Raw genomic sequence first — 19,634 nt, 5'->3', positions numbered from 1 at the left:
TGGTTTGGTTAGGTAAACTAGCTACCTAGGACTGATGGTTTGGTTAGGTAAACTAGCTACCTAGGACTGATGGTTTGGTTAGGTAAACTAGCTATCTAGGACTGATGGTTTGGTTAGGTAAACTAGCTACCTAGGACTGATGGTTTGGTTAGGTAAACTAGCTATCTAGGACTGATGGTTTGGTTAGGTAAACTAGCTACCTAGGACTGAAACCAGTCCTATCTGTGTAGCCATTCACTTGCTTGCCTAGGACATCAGACAGCCTAAATGTAGTTAGATAGTGTATGTGCAAATGCCACCCATCCAGACTCAACATAATGATACTGGAGTCAGTGGTGGTGTCCATGTTAGCATAACAACAGACAACAAGCAGCCTTCAGGTGAGCCCAGGTCGATGATCAATGATTTCCTTATCAAAAGGGCCTGAGTGCCTTGGGAGATCAGACCAGCATGATCAATGACTACAGACTTCTCTCTTATGTTGCCCTGCTGATAATGATGAGTCACACATGACTGTTCTATCTAGTAGAACCAATCATGACATGGATGGAAGACTGATTATGTTACTGGTTTCCATTTATGTAACAAATAGCCTAGTATTCCTGATTGGCTGAGGTCAGAAACCAGAATGATGATCGCTGAGGAGTACAGATGATTAAGACTTGGGCTACCAGTATACAGTACTTTACATTTTAGAAGACAAACAAGTTCTTATCTTTACAGAGTTACAGTAGAAAACGACCCAGGCCTTCTGCACTGCAAAGAGATTGGATACTGCACTGAAAAATCAGTAATTATTTTACAACTTGTTAAAAAATAACTTATCTGAAACAACATCTGTCTGGGTTGTGTTTGCTATAGCTTTCTCTGTGTGGTGTTTGAGCAGGTGTGTGTACACAGGGACTCTTTAGTGATCGTGGATATGAGGATAATGAGAACTCCCTGGCCCCCCATCACCCCCACAGGGAGCTATTTGTGGTATGGCCGACCCATTGACAGTGCTAATGAGCCAAGGCATTGAATGTCTCCCACAGGGGGGTGACTGAGAAAGAAGCTGTATTGTGGTTCCCCTGGGTGAGAGCCGGACTGGTGGTCGCTCAAATATAGTAGTTAGTATGGAGGAGTACTGGTATGTCTGTGTGAGGTTGGTATCATCATTCTCATTCAGACCCATTCACATGCATAGAGAGTGTGTGGGAGAGCAAGAAGACCACACAACACACTCACCCTGTGTATATATAAAACCATGATTTACACATTGACCGTCAGAGGTGACCTATAAGCAGTGGGCTGGACCTGTGTGTTAGTCTAAGGCTTCCTGATATGAGTGCCCAGGACCCCCTGGTAACCCCTTAGCTGCACCCCGCCTTCCCATCACCCCCTCTATCCATCCCTTCCTCTCCTAATGAAAGGCTTCCGGATGGACGCCTGCCTGTACAGTATAGACCTTGTTCCCCACAGCAGACCCTGTACTGTACTGTGGCTGATGAGATAGGGGGGGCTGATGGCTAATCCCTATTGTCCAGTCATGCGTCATTAAGCTAGATGGGTGATATGAATGAAGGGGACTGGGTCTGGCCCCTCTCTCCCTCCCCCGTTCTGCCTCTCTCTTTCTGTCCCTGTCTCTCTGTGGAGGAAGTGACCTGCTTGTCTGGACAGGAATCAGGTCACAGCCTCACAGTGGGAGAACCCGACCACCTCTCTCTCCCACATGCATGTTCACACACACACGCTGGGGCGCTCACACACACCAAGTAATAGGTTTATTACATTCCCTTAGATGTAATCAACACACAACAGACACAGATGTCAGAAATAGTACCAAGTAATCCTCATAAAAAGGTCATGAAATCAGGCATTCCTGATTCGTCTGTAAAAATCACTCGTTGGTTAGAGGGATGGGAGATGGGATGGAGAGGAGGCTCGGGGTCAGATCGGGAGATAAGGGGAAGTGGAGGGGATCCTTTGAAGAGGGAGTTCAGACTGGAGGGCTTCTTGGGGACAGGAGTGCAGAAAGAGAGCAAGAGAAAGGGTTCATTTGCCTTTGAATAGAGAGAGAAAGGAAGGGAAAGGGGATACCTAGTCAGTTGCACAACTGAATCATTCAACCGAAGAGAGGGGAGAGGAGGTGTTCGTGACACGAGGGGACTCTTTTCCTCATCTCAAGCTGTGGGGGCGGAATGGCAAGTCAGGCTAAGTCAGGACAACACACACACACCAAGAGAGCATAACTTCCTGAACACACACACGCATACAGGTAACTGCCAAAATAATGGAAACACTTGAGTAGATGAGGGATACAAAGTATATTGAAAGCAGGTGTTTCTACACAGGTGTGGTTCCTGAGTTAACTAATCAATTAACATCTGAGCAGACCAAATGCTGGGCAGGCCATTATTTTGGCTACGCCCCCATAGGATGACAATGTCCCCTTCCACAGGGCACAAGTGGTCACTGAATGGTTAGATGAGCATGAAAACGATGTAAACCATATACCATGGCCTTCTCAGTCACCAGATCTCAACCTAATTGAACACTTATGGGAGATTCTGGAGCGGCGCCTGAGACAGCGTTTTCCACCATCAACAAAACACCAAATGATGGGAGTTCTGGTGGAAGAACAGCATCACATATATCCAGTAGAGTTCCAGACACTTAGAGTCTATGTCAAGGTGCATTCTAGCTGTTCTGGCTGGTGGTGTCCCAGCACCCTATTAAGACACTTTATGTTGATGTTTCCTTTATTTTGGCAGTTATCTGTACATTCACACACAATCCTTGATATCCTTAACTCAGTCATTACTACAGAACACTCTCTCATTCACTCACTCCAAACACATTGGAGCAAATGAAAGTGAGTGGGTTTCATATCTAATCCCATCTCAAGCACTGTCCCACTCCCCTGTACCCCACTCCCTCCCCCCATCGCTAACCCTCTGCTAGCCCACTCCCATCCCTTCCCCCACTACTCTCCTATTCAAATGCAGAGACAAGCCTACAGAGGTGACGTGTCACCGCCTGCCCAGTATAAATACACCAATCCCCTCCCTGTCATACAGACCATCACCACAAACACCCAGACACTCTCTCCTGTGTGGATTTCCTTTCCTCCTCCCGGGATGATGCCCGTTCCTGCACCTCATCCTTGCACCATCTCTAAGAGGACCTCTCCTCGTGCTCCTGCTCTCCTCGTGCTCCTGCTCCTCCTGCTTCCAGCTGGGCCTGGCTGGAGTGTCAGGCTGGAGGCTGGAGCTGGGAGTGGACCAGAGGCTGGTACAGTTACCAGGACCAGGGTTGGAGCTGGCTCTAGAGTCAGGGCTGGGTTGGAGACTGCGGATGAGGCCGTGGCTGAAGTTAGAGCTGGTGCTACCATCCTGTCCGTCAGCAGTGAAGGGCAGTGGGAGCCCCGGAGCTCCTCCCGCTGTGTGCCCATCCCGGCGGGCATGGCCCTCTGCCAGAACATCGGCTACGCCACCATGAGGATGCCCAACCTGCTGGGGCACGAGTCGCCAGGCGAGGCCGTCCAGCAGAGTGCCAGCTGGCTGCCCCTGCTCGCCCGGGAGTGCCACCCTGATGCCCGCATCTTCCTCTGCTCGCTGTTCACACCCATCTGTCTGGACAGGTAAGGAGGGGAGAGACGCTGGGAGGTTGGAACTACTAGCTTGTCTTTAGAAATGAGAAAAAGTGTTGTAGGAAAATACAAAGGTATTTCTTTGTAGAGAACAGAGTGTAGAGATGTGTGCACACTAAATAGACATTGGTGAGGATGGAGAAAGACGGGGAGACGTGTCTCTTTTAGAGAAGGTGTAGTGTAGACTAGATAACTGGTAGAACTTTTGATGTCATTTAGCATACAGTGACATTTACATTATTTTGGCCTGGGCGGTTCCAGATCTTTATCATGATTATATTACAAAGCACTTATCTACTGAGTGAGCATGATATCTTTTGGAAAGCTCTTCAAAACAAAGCAGACATTGAGAGGAAACCGAGATGTGTCTGTCTTCATGTCTCTCTCTGTTCCTCTGGGCTGAATCACAGCTCCAGAGTGGGGGGCAAAGCAGTGGATTACATGGTGCTGGGAGCTATGCTAATCTGGGCTTGCCTCACAGAAAAGGCCCTGGTTTCACACAACCTTCAGGCCATGAAAGGCCCCTCATCTTGTTTGAGTTGTGCTCAGTGGCTGACTGGCTATCTGGCATTTTGGGCAAATGCCAGATGGGCCGGTCCATTTTTCACCCAGTCTAACTTGTTTTTTTTGGGTGCAAAATTACCATTATCTGGCTAGTAATGGGGCCCTTAACCCTTTACAGTTGTGGGAATTGACCTATATAGACGGGGCTACATTGAAATGTTTCTTACAGAAGAAATCTGAAAAGCAAAACCATGGTAGCAATTGAAAGGGAACAGTTTGGAGATTATGGGAAATAGATTAAAGCTGAGGACACGACAGTTCACCTGACACAAGACTGATTATATGTGCATTATACTTTTACTCTACTTTTCGCCGCATTTGTTGATAACGAAATCTGAAAACACTCTGGATATATTCAGTAACACGATGAGAATATTCCTGGACAATGTGAGGTAGGTGGAACATAAGACAGAAACATGACAAGGTTTGAGAGGACTAATTGTTGTCTCTAAGTGGCCACACCATGCACTTTTCTGACTCAAAGACAAGTCTTCAACTCTAAGGTACTTTGTGCTCTCCTAGTTGTGCAGTTGAGGAACGAGAACAAGCCCACTTGTAGTTGTTATGTATGCAACACAACCCTGCATCCCACCATCACAATTACTGTTGTTGTTCACATAATCCAAAAACGGTCCAATCTGGGTCAGCTGGGCATCATTTGAAAGCTTGTTCTATTACCAACATAACTAGCTAAGTTATAAAATATGATCTTAAAGTGTTAAGCTTTCACAAGGCAATTCAGGGAAATAGATAACATTGGTGCACATAGAAAGGAGGCATGAGTGCATTCAGGTATGTGTTTTCTTCCCAGTAGACTAACAGGCTCATTCTGTTCAGAACAGCCCAGGGTATGACCACATTGACAATAGACTAACAGGCTCATTCTGTTCAGAACAGCCCAGGGTATGACCACATTGACAGTAGACTAACAGGCTCATTCTGTTCAGAACATCCCAGGGTATGACCACATTGACAGTAGACTAACAGGCTCATTCTGTTCAGAACAGCCCAGTGTATGACCACATTGACAATAGACTAACAGGCTCATTCTGTTCAGAACAGCCCAGGGTATGACCACATTGACAGTAGACTAACAGGCTCATTCTGTTCAGAACAGCCCAGGGTATGACCACATTGACAGTAGACTAACAGGCTCATTCTGTTCAGAACAGCCCAGGGTATGACCACATTGACAGTAGACTAACAGGCTCATTCTGTTCAGAACAGCCCAGGGTATGACCACATTGACAGTAGACTAACAGGCTCATTCTGTTCAGAACAGCCCAGTGTATGACCACATTGACAATAGACTAACAGGCTCATTCTGTTCAGAACAGCCCAGGGTATGACCACATTGACAGTAGACTAACAGGCTCATTCTGTTCAGAACAGCCCAGTGTATGACCACATTGACAGTAGACTAACAGGCTCATTCTGTTCAGAACAGCCCAGGGTATGACCACATTGACAGTAGACTAACAGGCTCATTCTGTTCAGAACAGCCCAGGGTATGACCACATTGACAGTAGACTAACAGGCTCATTCTGTTCAGAACATCCCAGGGTATGACCACATTGACAGTAGACTAACAGGCTCATTCTGTTCAGAACAGCCCAGGGTATGACCACATTGACAGTAGACTAACAGGCTCATTCTGTTCAGAACAGCCCAGGGTATGACCACATTGACAGTAGACTAACAGGCTCATTCTGTTCAGAACATCCCAGGGTATGACCACATTGACAGTAGACTAACAGGCTCATTCTGTTCAGAACAGCCCAGGGTATGACCACATTGACAATAGACTAACATGCTCATTCTGTTCAGAACAGCCCAGTGTATGACCACATTGACAGTAGACTAACAGGCTCATTCTGTTCAGAACAGCCCAGGGTATGACCACATTGACAGTAGACTAACAGGCTCATTCTGTTCAGAACAGCCCAGGGTATGACCACATTGACAGTAGACTAACAGGCTCATTCTGTTCAGAACAGCCCAGGGTATGACCACATTGACAATAGACTAACAGGCTCATTCTGTTCAGAACAGCCCAGGGTATGACCACATTGACAGTAGACTAACAGGCTCATTCTGTTCAGAACAGCCCAGTGTATGACCACATTGACAGTAGACTAACAGGCTCATTCTGTTCAGAACAGCCCAGTGTATGACCACATTGACAGTAGACTAACAGGCTCATTCTGTTCAGAACAGCCCAGGGTATGACCACATTGACAATAGACTAACAGGCTCATTCTGTTCAGAACAGCCCAGTGTATGACCACATTGACAATAGACTAACAGGCTCATTCTGTTCAGAACAGCCCAGGGTATGACCACATTGACAGTAGACTAACAGGCTCATTCTGTTCAGAACAGCCCAGTGTATGACCACATTGACAGTAGACTAACAGGCTCATTCTGTTCAGAACAGCCCAGTGTATGACCACATTGACAGTAGACTAACAGGCTCATTCTGTTCAGAACAGCCCAGGGTATGACCACATTGACAGTAGACTAACAGGCTCATTCTGTTCAGAACAGCCCAGGGTATGACCACATTGACAGTAGACGAACAGGCTCATTCTGTTCAGAACAGCCCAGTGTATGACCACATTGACAGTAGACTAACAGGCTCATTCTGTTCAGAACAGCCCAGGGTATGACCACATTGACAGTAGACTAACAGGCTCATTCTGTTCAGAACAGCCCAGGGTATGACCACATTGACAGTAGACGAACAGGCTCATTCTGTTCAGAACAGCCCAGTGTATGACCACATTGACAGTAGACTAACAGGCTCATTCTGTTCAGAACAGCCCAGGGTATGACCACATTGACAGTAGACTAACAGGCTCATTCTGTTCAGAACAGCCCAGGGTATGACCACATTGACAGTAGACGAACAGGCTCATTCTGTTCAGAACAGCCCAGTGTATGACCACATTGACAGTAGACTAACAGGTTCATTCTGTTCAGAACAGCCCAGGGTATGACCACATTGACAATAGACTAACAGGCTCATTCTGTTCAGAACAGCCCAGGGTATGACCACATTGACAGTAGACTAACAGGCTCATTCTGTTCAGAACAGCCCAGGGTATGACCACATTGACAGTAGACGAACAGGCTCATTCTGTTCAGAACAGCCCAGTGTATGACCACATTGACAGTAGACTAACAGGCTCATTCTGTTCAGAACAGCCCAGGTATGACCACATTGACAGTAAACTAACAGGCTCATTCTGTTCAGAACAGCCCAGTGTATGACCACATTGACAGTAGACTAACAGGCTCATTCTGTTCAGAACAGCCCAGGGTATGACCACATTGACAATAGACTAACAGGCTCATTCTGTTCAGAACAGCCCAGGGTATGACCACATTGACAGTAGACTAACAGGCTCATTCTGTTCAGAACAGCCCAGTGTATGACCACATTGACAGTAGACTAACAGGCTCATTCTGTTCAGAACAGCCCAGGGTATGACCACATTGACAATAGACTAACAGGCTCATTCTGTTCAGAACAGCCCAGGGTATGACCACATTGACAGTAGACTAACAGGCTCATTCTGTTCAGAACAGCCCAGGGTATGACCACATTGACAGTAGACTAACAGGCTCATTCTGTTCAGAACAGCCCAGGGTATGACCACATTGACAGTAGACTAACAGGCTCATTCTGTTCAGAACATCCCAGGGTATGACCACATTGACAGTAGACTAACAGGCTCATTCTGTTCAGAACAGCCCAGGGTATGACCACATTGACAGTAGACTAACAGGCTCATTCTGTTCAGAACAGCCCAGGGTATGACCACATTGACAGTAGACTAACAGGCTCATTCTGTTCAGAACATCCCAGGGTATGACCACATTGACAGTAGACTAACAGGCTCATTCTGTTCAGAACAGCCCAGGGTATGACCACATTGACAATAGACTAACATGCTCATTCTGTTCAGAACAGCCCAGTGTATGACCACATTGACAGTAGACTAACAGGCTCATTCTGTTCAGAACAGCCCAGGGTATGACCACATTGACAGTAGACTAACAGGCTCATTCTGTTCAGAACAGCCCAGGGTATGACCACATTGACAGTAGACTAACAGGCTCATTCTGTTCAGAACAGCCCAGGGTATGACCACATTGACAATAGACTAACAGGCTCATTCTGTTCAGAACAGCCCAGTGTATGACCACATTGACAGTAGACTAACAGGCTCATTCTGTTCAGAACAGCCCAGGGTATGACCACATTGACAGTAGACTAACAGGCTCATTCTGTTCAGAACAGCCCAGGGTATGACCACATTGACAGTAGACTAACAGGCTCATTCTGTTCAGAACAGCCCAGGGTATGACCACATTGACAGTAGACTAACAGGCTCATTCTGTTCAGAACAGCCCAGGGTATGACCACATTGACAGTAGACTAACAGGCTCATTCTGTTCAGAACAGCCCAGTGTATGACCACATTGACAGTAGACTAACAGGCTCATTCTGTTCAGAACAGCCCAGTGTATGACCACATTGACAGTAGACTAACAGGCTCATTCTGTTCAGAACAGCCCAGGGTATGACCACATTGACAATAGACTAACAGGCTCATTCTGTTCAGAACAGCCCAGTGTATGACCACATTGACAATAGACTAACAGGCTCATTCTGTTCAGAACAGCCCAGGGTATGACCACATTGACAGTAGACTAACAGGCTCATTCTGTTCAGAACAGCCCAGTGTATGACCACATTGACAGTAGACTAACAGGCTCATTCTGTTCAGAACAGCCCAGTGTATGACCACATTGACAGTAGACTAACAGGCTCATTCTGTTCAGAACAGCCCAGGGTATGACCACATTGACAGTAGACTAACAGGCTCATTCTGTTCAGAACAGCCCAGGGTATGACCACATTGACAGTAGACCAACAGGCTCATTCTGTTCAGAACAGCCCAGTGTATGACCACATTGACAGTAGACTAACAGGCTCATTCTGTTCAGAACAGCCCAGGGTATGACCACATTGACAGTAGACTAACAGGCTCATTCTGTTCAGAACAGCCCAGGGTATGACCACATTGACAGTAGACGAACAGGCTCATTCTGTTCAGAACAGCCCAGTGTATGACCACATTGACAGTAGACTAACAGGCTCATTCTGTTCAGAACAGCCCAGGGTATGACCACATTGACAGTAGACTAACAGGCTCATTCTGTTCAGAACAGCCCAGGGTATGACCACATTGACAGTAGACGAACAGGCTCATTCTGTTCAGAACAGCCCAGTGTATGACCACATTGACAGTAGACTAACAGGTTCATTCTGTTCAGAACAGCCCAGGGTATGACCACATTGACAATAGACTAACAGGCTCATTCTGTTCAGAACAGCCCAGGGTATGACCACATTGACAGTAGACTAACAGGCTCATTCTGTTCAGAACAGCCCAGGGTATGACCACATTGACAGTAGACGAACAGGCTCATTCTGTTCAGAACAGCCCAGTGTATGACCACATTGACAGTAGACTAACAGGCTCATTCTGTTCAGAACAGCCCAGGGTATGACCACATTGACAGTAAACTAACAGGCTCATTCTGTTCAGAACAGCCCAGTGTATGACCACATTGACAGTAGACTAACAGGCTCATTCTGTTCAGAACAGCCCAGGGTATGACCACATTGACAATAGACTAACAGGCTCATTCTGTTCAGAACAGCCCAGGGTATGACCACATTGACAGTAGACTAACAGGCTCATTCTGTTCAGAACAGCCCAGTGTATGACCACATTGACAGTAGACTAACAGGCTCATTCTGTTCAGAACAGCCCAGGGTATGACCACATTGACAATAGACTAACAGGCTCATTCTGTTCAGAACAGCCCAGGGTATGACCACATTGACAGTAGACTAACAGGCTCATTCTGTTCAGAACAGCCCAGGGTATGACCACATTGACAATAGACTAACAGGCTCATTCTGTTCAGAACAGCCCAGGGTATGACCACATTGACAGTAGACTAACAGGCTCATTCTGTTCAGAACAGCCCAGTGTATGACCACATTGACAGTAGACTAACAGGCTCATTCTGTTCAGAACAGCCCAGGGTATGACCACATTGACAGTAGACTAACAGGCTCATTCTGTTCAGAACAGCCCAGGGTATGACCACATTGACAGTAGACTAACAGGCTCATTCTGTTCAGAACAGCCCAGTGTATGACCACATTGACAGTAGACTAACAGGCTCATTCTGTTCAGAACAGCCCAGTGTATGACCACATTGACAGTAGACTAACAGGCTCATTCTGTTCAGAACAGCCCAGGGTATGACCACATTGACAGTAGACTAACAGGCTCATTCTGTTCAGAACAGCCCAGGGTATGACCACATTGACAGTAGACGAACAGGCTCATTATGTTCAGAACAGCCCAGTGTATGACCACATTGACAGTAGACTAACAGGCTCATTCTGTTCAGAACAGCCCAGTGTATGACCACATTGACAGTAGACTAACAGGCTCATTCTGTTCAGAACAGCCCAGTGTATGACCACATTGACAGTAGACTAACAGGCTCATTCTGTTCAGAACAGCCCAGGGTATGACCACATTGACAGTAGACTAACAGGCTCATTCTGTTCAGAACAGCCCAGGGTATGACCACATTGACAGTAGACGAACAGGCTCATTATGTTCAGAACAGCCCAGTGTATGACCACATTGACAGTAGACTAACAGGCTCATTCTGTTCAGAACAGCCCAGGGTATGACCACATTGACAGTAGACTAACAGGCTCATTCTGTTCAGAACAGCCCAGGGTATGACCACATTGACAGTAGACGAACAGGCTCATTCTGTTCAGAACAGCCCAGTGTATGACCACATTGACAGTAGACTAACAGGCTCATTCTGTTCAGAACAGCCCAGGGTATGACCACATTGACAGTAGACTAACAGGCTCATTCTGTTCAGAACAGCCCAGGGTATGACCACATTGACAGTAGACGAACAGGCTCATTCTGTTCAGAACAGCCCAGTGTATGACCACATTGACAGTAGACTAACAGGCTCATTCTGTTCAGAACAGCCCAGGGTATGACCACATTGACAATAGACTAACAGGCTCATTCTGTTCAGAACAGCCCAGGGTATGACCACATTGACAGTAGACTAACAGGCTCATTCTGTTCAGAACAGCCCAGGGTATGACCACATTGACAGTAGACGAACAGGCTCATTCTGTTCAGAACAGCCCAGTGTATGACCACATTGACAGTAGACTAACAGGCTCATTCTGTTCAGAACAGCCCAGGGTATGACCACATTGACAGTAAACTAACAGGCTCATTCTGTTCAGAACAGCCCAGTGTATGACCACATTGACAGTAGACTAACAGGCTCATTCTGTTCAGAACAGCCCAGGGTATGACCACATTGACAGTAGACTAACAGGCTCATTCTGTTCAGAACAGCCCAGGGTATGACCACATTGACAGTAGACTAACAGGCTCATTCTGTTCAGAACAGCCCAGGGTATGACCACATTGACAGTAGACGAACAGGCTCATTCTGTTCAGAACAGCCCAGTGTATGACCACATTGACAGTAGACTAACAGGCTTATTCTGTTCAGAACAGCCCAGGGTATGACCACATTGACAGTAGACTAACAGGCTCATTCTGTTCAGAACAGCCCAGGGTATGACCACATTGACAGTAGACGAACAGGCTCATTCTGTTCAGAACAGCCCAGTGTATGACCACATTGACAGTAGACTAACAGGCTCATTCTGTTCAGAACAGCCCAGGGTATGACCACATTGACAGTAGACTAACAGGCTCATTCTGTTCAGAACAGCCCAGGGTATGAGCACATTGACAGTAGACTAACAGGCTCATTCTGTTCAGAACAGCCCAGGGTATGACCACATTGACAGTAGACTAACAGGCTCATTCTGTTCAGAACAGCCCATGGTATGACCACATTGACAGTAGACGAACAGGCTCATTCTGTTCAGAACAGCCCAGTGTATGACCACATTGACAGTAGACTAACAGGCTCATTCTGTTCAGAACAGCCCAGGGTATGACCACATTGACAGTAAACTAACAGGCTCATTCTGTTCAGAACAGCCCAGTGTATGACCACATTGACAGTAGACTAACAGGCTCATTCTGTTCAGAACAGCCCAGGGTATGACCACATTGACAGTAGACTAACAGGCTCATTCTGTTCAGAACAGCCCAGGGTATGACCACATTGACAATAGACTAACAGGCTCATTCTGTTCAGAACAGCCCAGGGTATGACCACATTGACAGTAGACTAACAGGCTCATTCTGTTCAGAACAGCCCAGGGTATGACCACATTGACAGTAGACTAACAGGCTCATTCTGTTCAGAACAGCCCAGGGTATGACCACATTGACAATAGACTAACAGGCTCATTCTGTTCAGAACAGACAATAGACTACATTGACAGTAGACTAACAGGCTCATTCTGTTCAGAACAGCCCAGGGTATGACCACATTGACAGTAGACTAACAGGCTCATTCTGTTCAGAACAGCCCAGTGTATGACCACATTGACAGTAGACTAACAGGCTCATTCTGTTCAGAACAGCCCAGGGTATGACCACATTGACAGTAGACTAACAGGCTCATTCTGTTCAGAACAGCCCAGGGTATGACCACATTGACAGTAGACGAACAGGCTCATTCTGTTCAGAACAGCCCAGTGTATGACCACATTGACAGTAGACTAACAGGCTCATTCTGTTCAGAACAGCCCAGGGTATGACCACATTGACAGTAGACTAACAGGCTCATTCTGTTCAGAACAGCCCAGGGTATGACCACATTGACAGTAGACTAACAGGCTCATTCTGTTCAGAACAGCCCAGTGTATGACCACATTGACAGTAGACTAACAGGCTCATTCTGTTCAGAACAGCCCAGGGTATGACCACATTGACAGTAGACTAACAGGCTCATTCTGTTCAGAACAGCCCAGGGTATGACCACATTGACAGTAGACTAACAGGCTCATTCTGTTCAGAACAGCCCAGTGTATGACCACATTGACAGTAGACTAACAGGCTCATTCTGTTCAGAACAGCCCAGTGTATGACCACATTGACAGTAGACTAACAGGCTCATTCTGTTCAGAACAGCCCAGGGTATGACCACATTGACAGTAGACTAACAGGCTCATTCTGTTCAGAACAGCCCAGGGTATGACCACATTGACAGTAGACGAACAGGCTCATTATGTTCAGAACAGCCCAGTGTATGACCACATTGACAGTAGACTAACAGGCTCATTCTGTTCAGAACAGCCCAGGGTATGACCACATTGACAGTAGACTAACAGGCTCATTCTGTTCAGAACAGCCCAGGGTATGACCACATTGACAGTAGACTAACAGGCTCATTCTGTTCAGAACAGCCCATGGTATGACCACATTGACAGTAGACGAACAGGCTCATTCTGTTCAGAACAGCCCAGTGTATGACCACATTGACAGTAGACTAACAGGCTCATTCTGTTCAGAACAGCCCAGGGTATGACCACATTGACAGTAAACTAACAGGCTCATTCTGTTCAGAACAGCCCAGTGTATGACCACATTGACAGTAGACTAACAGGCTCATTCTGTTCAGAACAGCCCAGGGTATGACCACATTGACAGTAGACTAACAGGCTCATTCTGTTCAGAACAGCCCAGGGTATGACCACATTGACAATAGACTAACAGGCTCATTCTGTTCAGAACAGCCCAGGGTATGACCACATTGACAGTAGACTAACAGGCTCATTCTGTTCAGAACAGCCCAGGGTATGACCACATTGACAGTAGACTAACAGGCTCATTCTGTTCAGAACAGCCCAGGGTATGACCACATTGACAATAGACTAACAGGCTCATTCTGTTCAGAACAGACAATAGACTACATTGACAGTAGACTAACAGGCTCATTCTGTTCAGAACAGCCCAGGGTATGACCACATTGACAGTAGACTAACAGGCTCATTCTGTTCAGAACAGCCCAGTGTATGACCACATTGACAGTAGGCTAACAGGCTCATTCTGTTCAGAACAGCCCAGGGTATGACCACATTGACAGTAGACTAACAGGCTCATTCTGTTCAGAACAGCCCAGGGTATGACCACATTGACAGTAGACGAACAGGCTCATTCTGTTCAGAACAGCCCAGTGTATGACCACATTGACAGTAGACTAACAGGCTCATTCTGTTCAGAACAGCCCAGGGTATGACCACATTGCCAGTAGACTAACAGGCTCATTCTGTTCAGAACAGCCCAGGGTATGACCACATTGACAGTAGACTAACAGGCTCATTCTGTTCAGAACAGCCCAGTGTATGACCACATTGACAGTAGACTAACAGGCTCATTCTGTTCAGAACAGCCCAGGGTATGACCACATTGACAGTAGACTAACAGGCTCATTCTGTTCAGAACAGCCCAGGGTATGACCACATTGACAGTAGACTAACAGGCTCATTCTGTTCAGAACAGCCCAGTGTATGACCACATTGACAGTAGACTAACAGGCTCATTCTGTTCAGAACAGCCCAGTGTATGACCACATTGACAGTAGACTAACAGGCTCATTCTGTTCAGAACAGCCCAGGGTATGACCACATTGACAGTAGACTAACAGGCTCATTCTGTTCAGAACAGCCCAGGGTATGACCACATTGACAGTAGACGAACAGGCTCATTATGTTCAGAACAGCCCAGTGTATGACCACATTGACAGTAGACTAACAGGCTCATTCTGTTCAGAACAGCCCAGGGTATGACCACATTGACAGTAGACTAACAGGCTCATTCTGTTCAGAACAGCCCAGGGTATGACCACATTGACAGTAGACGAACAGGCTCATTCTGTTCAGAACAGCCCAGTGTATGACCACATTGACAGTAGACTAACAGGCTCATTCTGTTCAGAACAGCCCAGGGTATGACCACATTGACAGTAGACTAACAGGCTCATTCTGTTCAGAACAGCCCAGGGTATGACCACATTGACAGTAGACGAACAGGCTCATTCTGTTCAGAACAGCCCAGTGTATGACCACATTGACAGTAGACTAACAGGCTCATTCTGTTCAGAACAGCCCAGGGTATGACCACATTGACAATAGACTAACAGGCTCATTCTGTTCAGAACAGCCCAGGGTATGACCACATTGACAGTAGACTAACAGGCTCATTCTGTTCAGAACAGCCCAGGGTATGACCACATTGACAGTAGACGAACAGGCTCATTCTGTTCAGAACAGCCCAGTGTATGACCACATTGACAGTAGACTAACAGGCTCATTCTGTTCAGAACAGCCCAGGGTATGACCACATTGACAGTAAACTAACAGGCTCATTCTGTTCAGAACAGCCCAGTGTATGACCACATTGACAGTAGACTAACAGGCTCATTCTGTTCAGAACAGCCCAGGGTATGACCACATTGACAGTAGACTAACAGGCTCATTCTGTTCAGAACAGCCCAGGGTATGACCACATTGACAGTAGACTAACAGGCTCATTCTGTTCAGAACAGCCCAGGGTATGACCACATTGACAGTAGACGAACAGGCTCATTCTGTTCAGAACAGCCCAGTGTATGACCACATTGACAGTAGACTAACAGGCTTATTCTGTTCAGAACAGCCCAGGGTATGACCACATTGACAGTAGACTAACAGGCTCATTCTGTTCAGAACAGCCCAGGGTATGACCACATTGACAGTAGACGAACAGGCTCATTCTGTTCAGAACAGCCCAGTGTATGACCACATTGACAGTAGACTAACAGGCTCATTCTGTTCAGAACAGCCCAGGGTATGACCACATTGACAGTAGACTAACAGGCTCATTCTGTTCAGAACAGCCCAGGGTATGACCACATTGACAGTAGACTAACAGGCTCATTCTGTTCAGAACAGCCCAGGGTATGACCACATTGACAGTAGACTAACAGGCTCATTCTGTTCAGAACAGCCCATGGTATGACCACATTGACAGTAGACGAACAGGCTCATTCTGTTCAGAACAGCCCAGTGTATGACCACATTGACAGTAGACTAACAGGCTCATTCTGTTCAGAACAGCCCAGGGTATGACCACATTGACAGTAAACTAACAGGCTCATTCTGTTCAGAACAGCCCAGTGTATGACCACATTGACAGTAGACTAACAGGCTCATTCTGTTCAGAACAGCCCAGGGTATGACCACATTGACAATAGACTAACAGGCTCATTCTGTTCAGAACAGCCCAGGGTATGACCACATTGACAGTAGACTAACAGGCTCATTCTGTTCAGAACAGCCCAGGGTATGACCACATTGACAGTAGACTAACAGGCTCATTCTGTTCAGAACAGCCCAGGGTATGACCACATTGACAATAGACTAACAGGCTCATTCTGTTCAGAACAGACAATAGACTACATTGACAGTAGACTAACAGGCTCATTCTGTTCAGAACAGCCCAGGGTATGACCACATTGACAGTAGACTAACAGGCTCATTCTGTTCAGAACAGCCCAGTGTATGACCACATTGACAGTAGACTAACAGGCTCATTCTGTTCAGAACAGCCCAGGGTATGACCACATTGACAGTAGACTAACAGGCTCATTCTGTTCAGAACAGCCCAGGGTATGACCACATTGACAGTAGACGAACAGGCTCATTCTGTTCAGAACAGCCCAGTGTATGACCACATTGACAGTAGACTAACAGGCTCATTCTGTTCAGAACAGCCCAGGGTATGACCACATTGACAGTAGACTAACAGGCTCATTCTGTTCAGAACAGCCCAGGGTATGACCACATTGACAGTAGACGAACAGGCTCATTCTGTTCAGAACAGCCCAGTGTATGACCACATTGACAGTAGACTAACAGGCTCATTCTGTTCAGAACAGCCCAGGGTATGACCACATTGACAGTAGACTAACAGGCTCATTCTGTTCAGAACAGCCCAGGGTATGACCACATTGACAGTAGACGAACAGGCTCATTCTGTTCAGAACAGCCCAGTGTATGACCACATTGACAGTAGACTAACAGGCTCATTCTGTTCAGAACAGCCCAGGGTATGACCACATTGACAATAGACTAACAGGCTCATTCTGTTCAGAACAGCCCAGGGTATGACCACATTGACAGTAGACTAACAGGCTCATTCTGTTCAGAACAGCCCAGGGTATGACCACATTGACAGTAGACGAACGGGCTCATTCTGTTCAGAACAGCCCAGTGTATGACCACATTGACAGTAGTTGACAGTAGACTAACAGGCTCATTCTGTTCAGAACAGCCCAGGGTATGACCACATTGACAGTAAACTAACAGGCTCATTCTGTTCAGAACAGCCCAGTGTATGACCACATTGACAGTAGACTAACAGGCTCATTCTGTTCAGAACAGCCCAGGGTATGACCACATTGACAGTAGACTAACAGGCTCATTCTGTTCAGAACAGCCCAGGGTATGACCACATTGACAATAGACTAACAGGCTCATTCTGTTCAGAACAGCCCAGGGTATGACCACATTGACAGTAGACTAACAGGCTCATTCTGTTCAGAACAGCCCAGGGTATGACCACATTGACAGTAGACTAACAGGCTCATTCTGTTCAGAACAGCCCAGGGTATGACCACATTGACAATAGACTAACAGGCTCATTCTGTTCAGAACAGACAATAGACTACATTGACAGTAGACTAACAGGCTCATTCTGTTCAGAACAGCCCAGGGTATGACCACATTGACAGTAGACTAACAGGCTCATTCTGTTCAGAACAGCCCAGGGTATGACCACATTGACAATAGACTAACAGGCTCATTCTGTTCAGAACAGCCCAGGGTATGACCACATTGACAATAGACTAACAGGCTCATTCTGTTCAGAACAGCCCAGGGTATGACCACATTGACAATAGACTAACAGGCTCATTCTGTTCAGAACATCCCAGGGTATGACCACATTGACAGTAGACTAACAGGCTCATTCTGTTCAGAACAGCCCAGGGTATGGCCACATTGACAATAGACTAACAGGCTCATTCTGTTCAGAACAGCCCAGGGTATGACCACATTGACAATAGACTAACAGGCTCATTCTGTTCAGAACAGCCCAGTGTATGACCACATTGACAATAGACTAACAGGCTCATTCTGTTCAGAACAGCCCAGGGTATGACCACATTGACAGTAGACTAACAGGCTCATTCTGTTCAGAACAGCCCAGGGTATGACCACATTGACAATAGACTAACAGGCTCATTCTGTTCAGAACAGCCCAGGGTATGACCACATTGACAGTAGACTAACAGGCTCATTCTGTTCAGAACAGCCCAGGGTATGACCACATTGACAGTAGACTAACAGGCTCATTCTGTTCAGAACAGCCCAGGGTATGACCACATTGACAATAGACTAACAGGCTCATTCTGTTCAGAACAGCCCAGGGTATGACCACATTGACAATAGACTAACAGGCTCATTCTGTTCAGAACAGCCCAGTGTATGACCACATTGACAGTAGACTAACAGGCTCATTCTGTTCAGAACAGCCCAGGGTATGACCACATTGACAATAGACTAACAGGCTCATTCTGTTCAGAACAGCCCAGGGTATGACCACATTGACAGTAGACTAACAGGCTCATTCTGTTCAGAACAGCCCAGGGTATGACCACATTGACAGTAGACTAACAGGCTCATTCTGTTCAGAACAGCCCAGGGTATGACCACATTGACAATAGACTAACAGGCTCATTCTGTTCAGAACAGCCCAGTGTATGACCACATTGACAATAGACTAACAGGCTCATTCTGTTCAGAACAGCCCAGGGTATGACCACATTGACAGTAGACTAACAGGCTCATTCTGTTCAGAACAGCCCAGGGTATGACCACATTGACAATAGACTAACAGGCTCATTCTGTTCAGAACAGCCCAGGGTATGACCACATTGACAGTAGACTAACAGGCTCATTCTGTTCAGAACAGCCCAGGGTATGACCACATTGACAGTAGACTAACAGGCTCATTCTGTTCAGAACAGCCCAGGGTATGACCACATTGACAGTAGACTAACAGGCTCATTCTGTTCAGAACAGCCCAGGGTATGACCACATTGACAGTAGACTAACAGGCTCATTCTGTTCAGAACAGCCCAGGGTATGACCACATTGACAGTAGACTAACAGGCTCATTCTGTTCAGAACAGCCCAGGGTATGACCACATGTCATATTGTAACTGTACATCAAACATAGTGATCATAAACGTTGACACTGGATATGACATGAGCTTTATGAGATGGAAATGTGAAGTGCACATTTGAACCAGTAGCTGGTTCAAATCCAGG

General features: G+C 46.5%; 2 protein-coding genes across 4 annotated transcripts in view; one reads left to right on the top strand and one right to left on the bottom strand.

Annotated features, from left to right (window-relative positions):
- LOC118371144 (transmembrane prolyl 4-hydroxylase-like) overlaps positions 1-19,634 on the bottom strand; it is a 40,617-nt gene that overhangs the window by 15,802 nt on the left and 5,181 nt on the right. The window lies entirely within an intron of this gene.
- LOC118381946 (secreted frizzled-related protein 5) overlaps positions 1-19,634 on the top strand; it is a 42,522-nt gene that overhangs the window by 20,563 nt on the left and 2,325 nt on the right. For both annotated transcript variants that reach the window (XM_052481834.1, XM_052481833.1), the window contains exon 3: positions 3,060-3,622. In XM_052481834.1, the coding sequence (XP_052337794.1) occupies positions 3,060-3,622 (563 nt within the window). The remainder of the gene's footprint in view (positions 1-3,059; positions 3,623-19,634) is intronic.

This window comes from Oncorhynchus keta, chromosome 27 (assembly GCF_023373465.1).
Source record: "Oncorhynchus keta strain PuntledgeMale-10-30-2019 chromosome 27, Oket_V2, whole genome shotgun sequence".
NCBI classification, from domain to species: Eukaryota; Metazoa; Chordata; class Actinopteri; order Salmoniformes; family Salmonidae; genus Oncorhynchus; species Oncorhynchus keta.
Note: the sequence above shows the minus strand (reverse complement) of the source record. Positions and strands in the feature narration are given on the sequence as shown.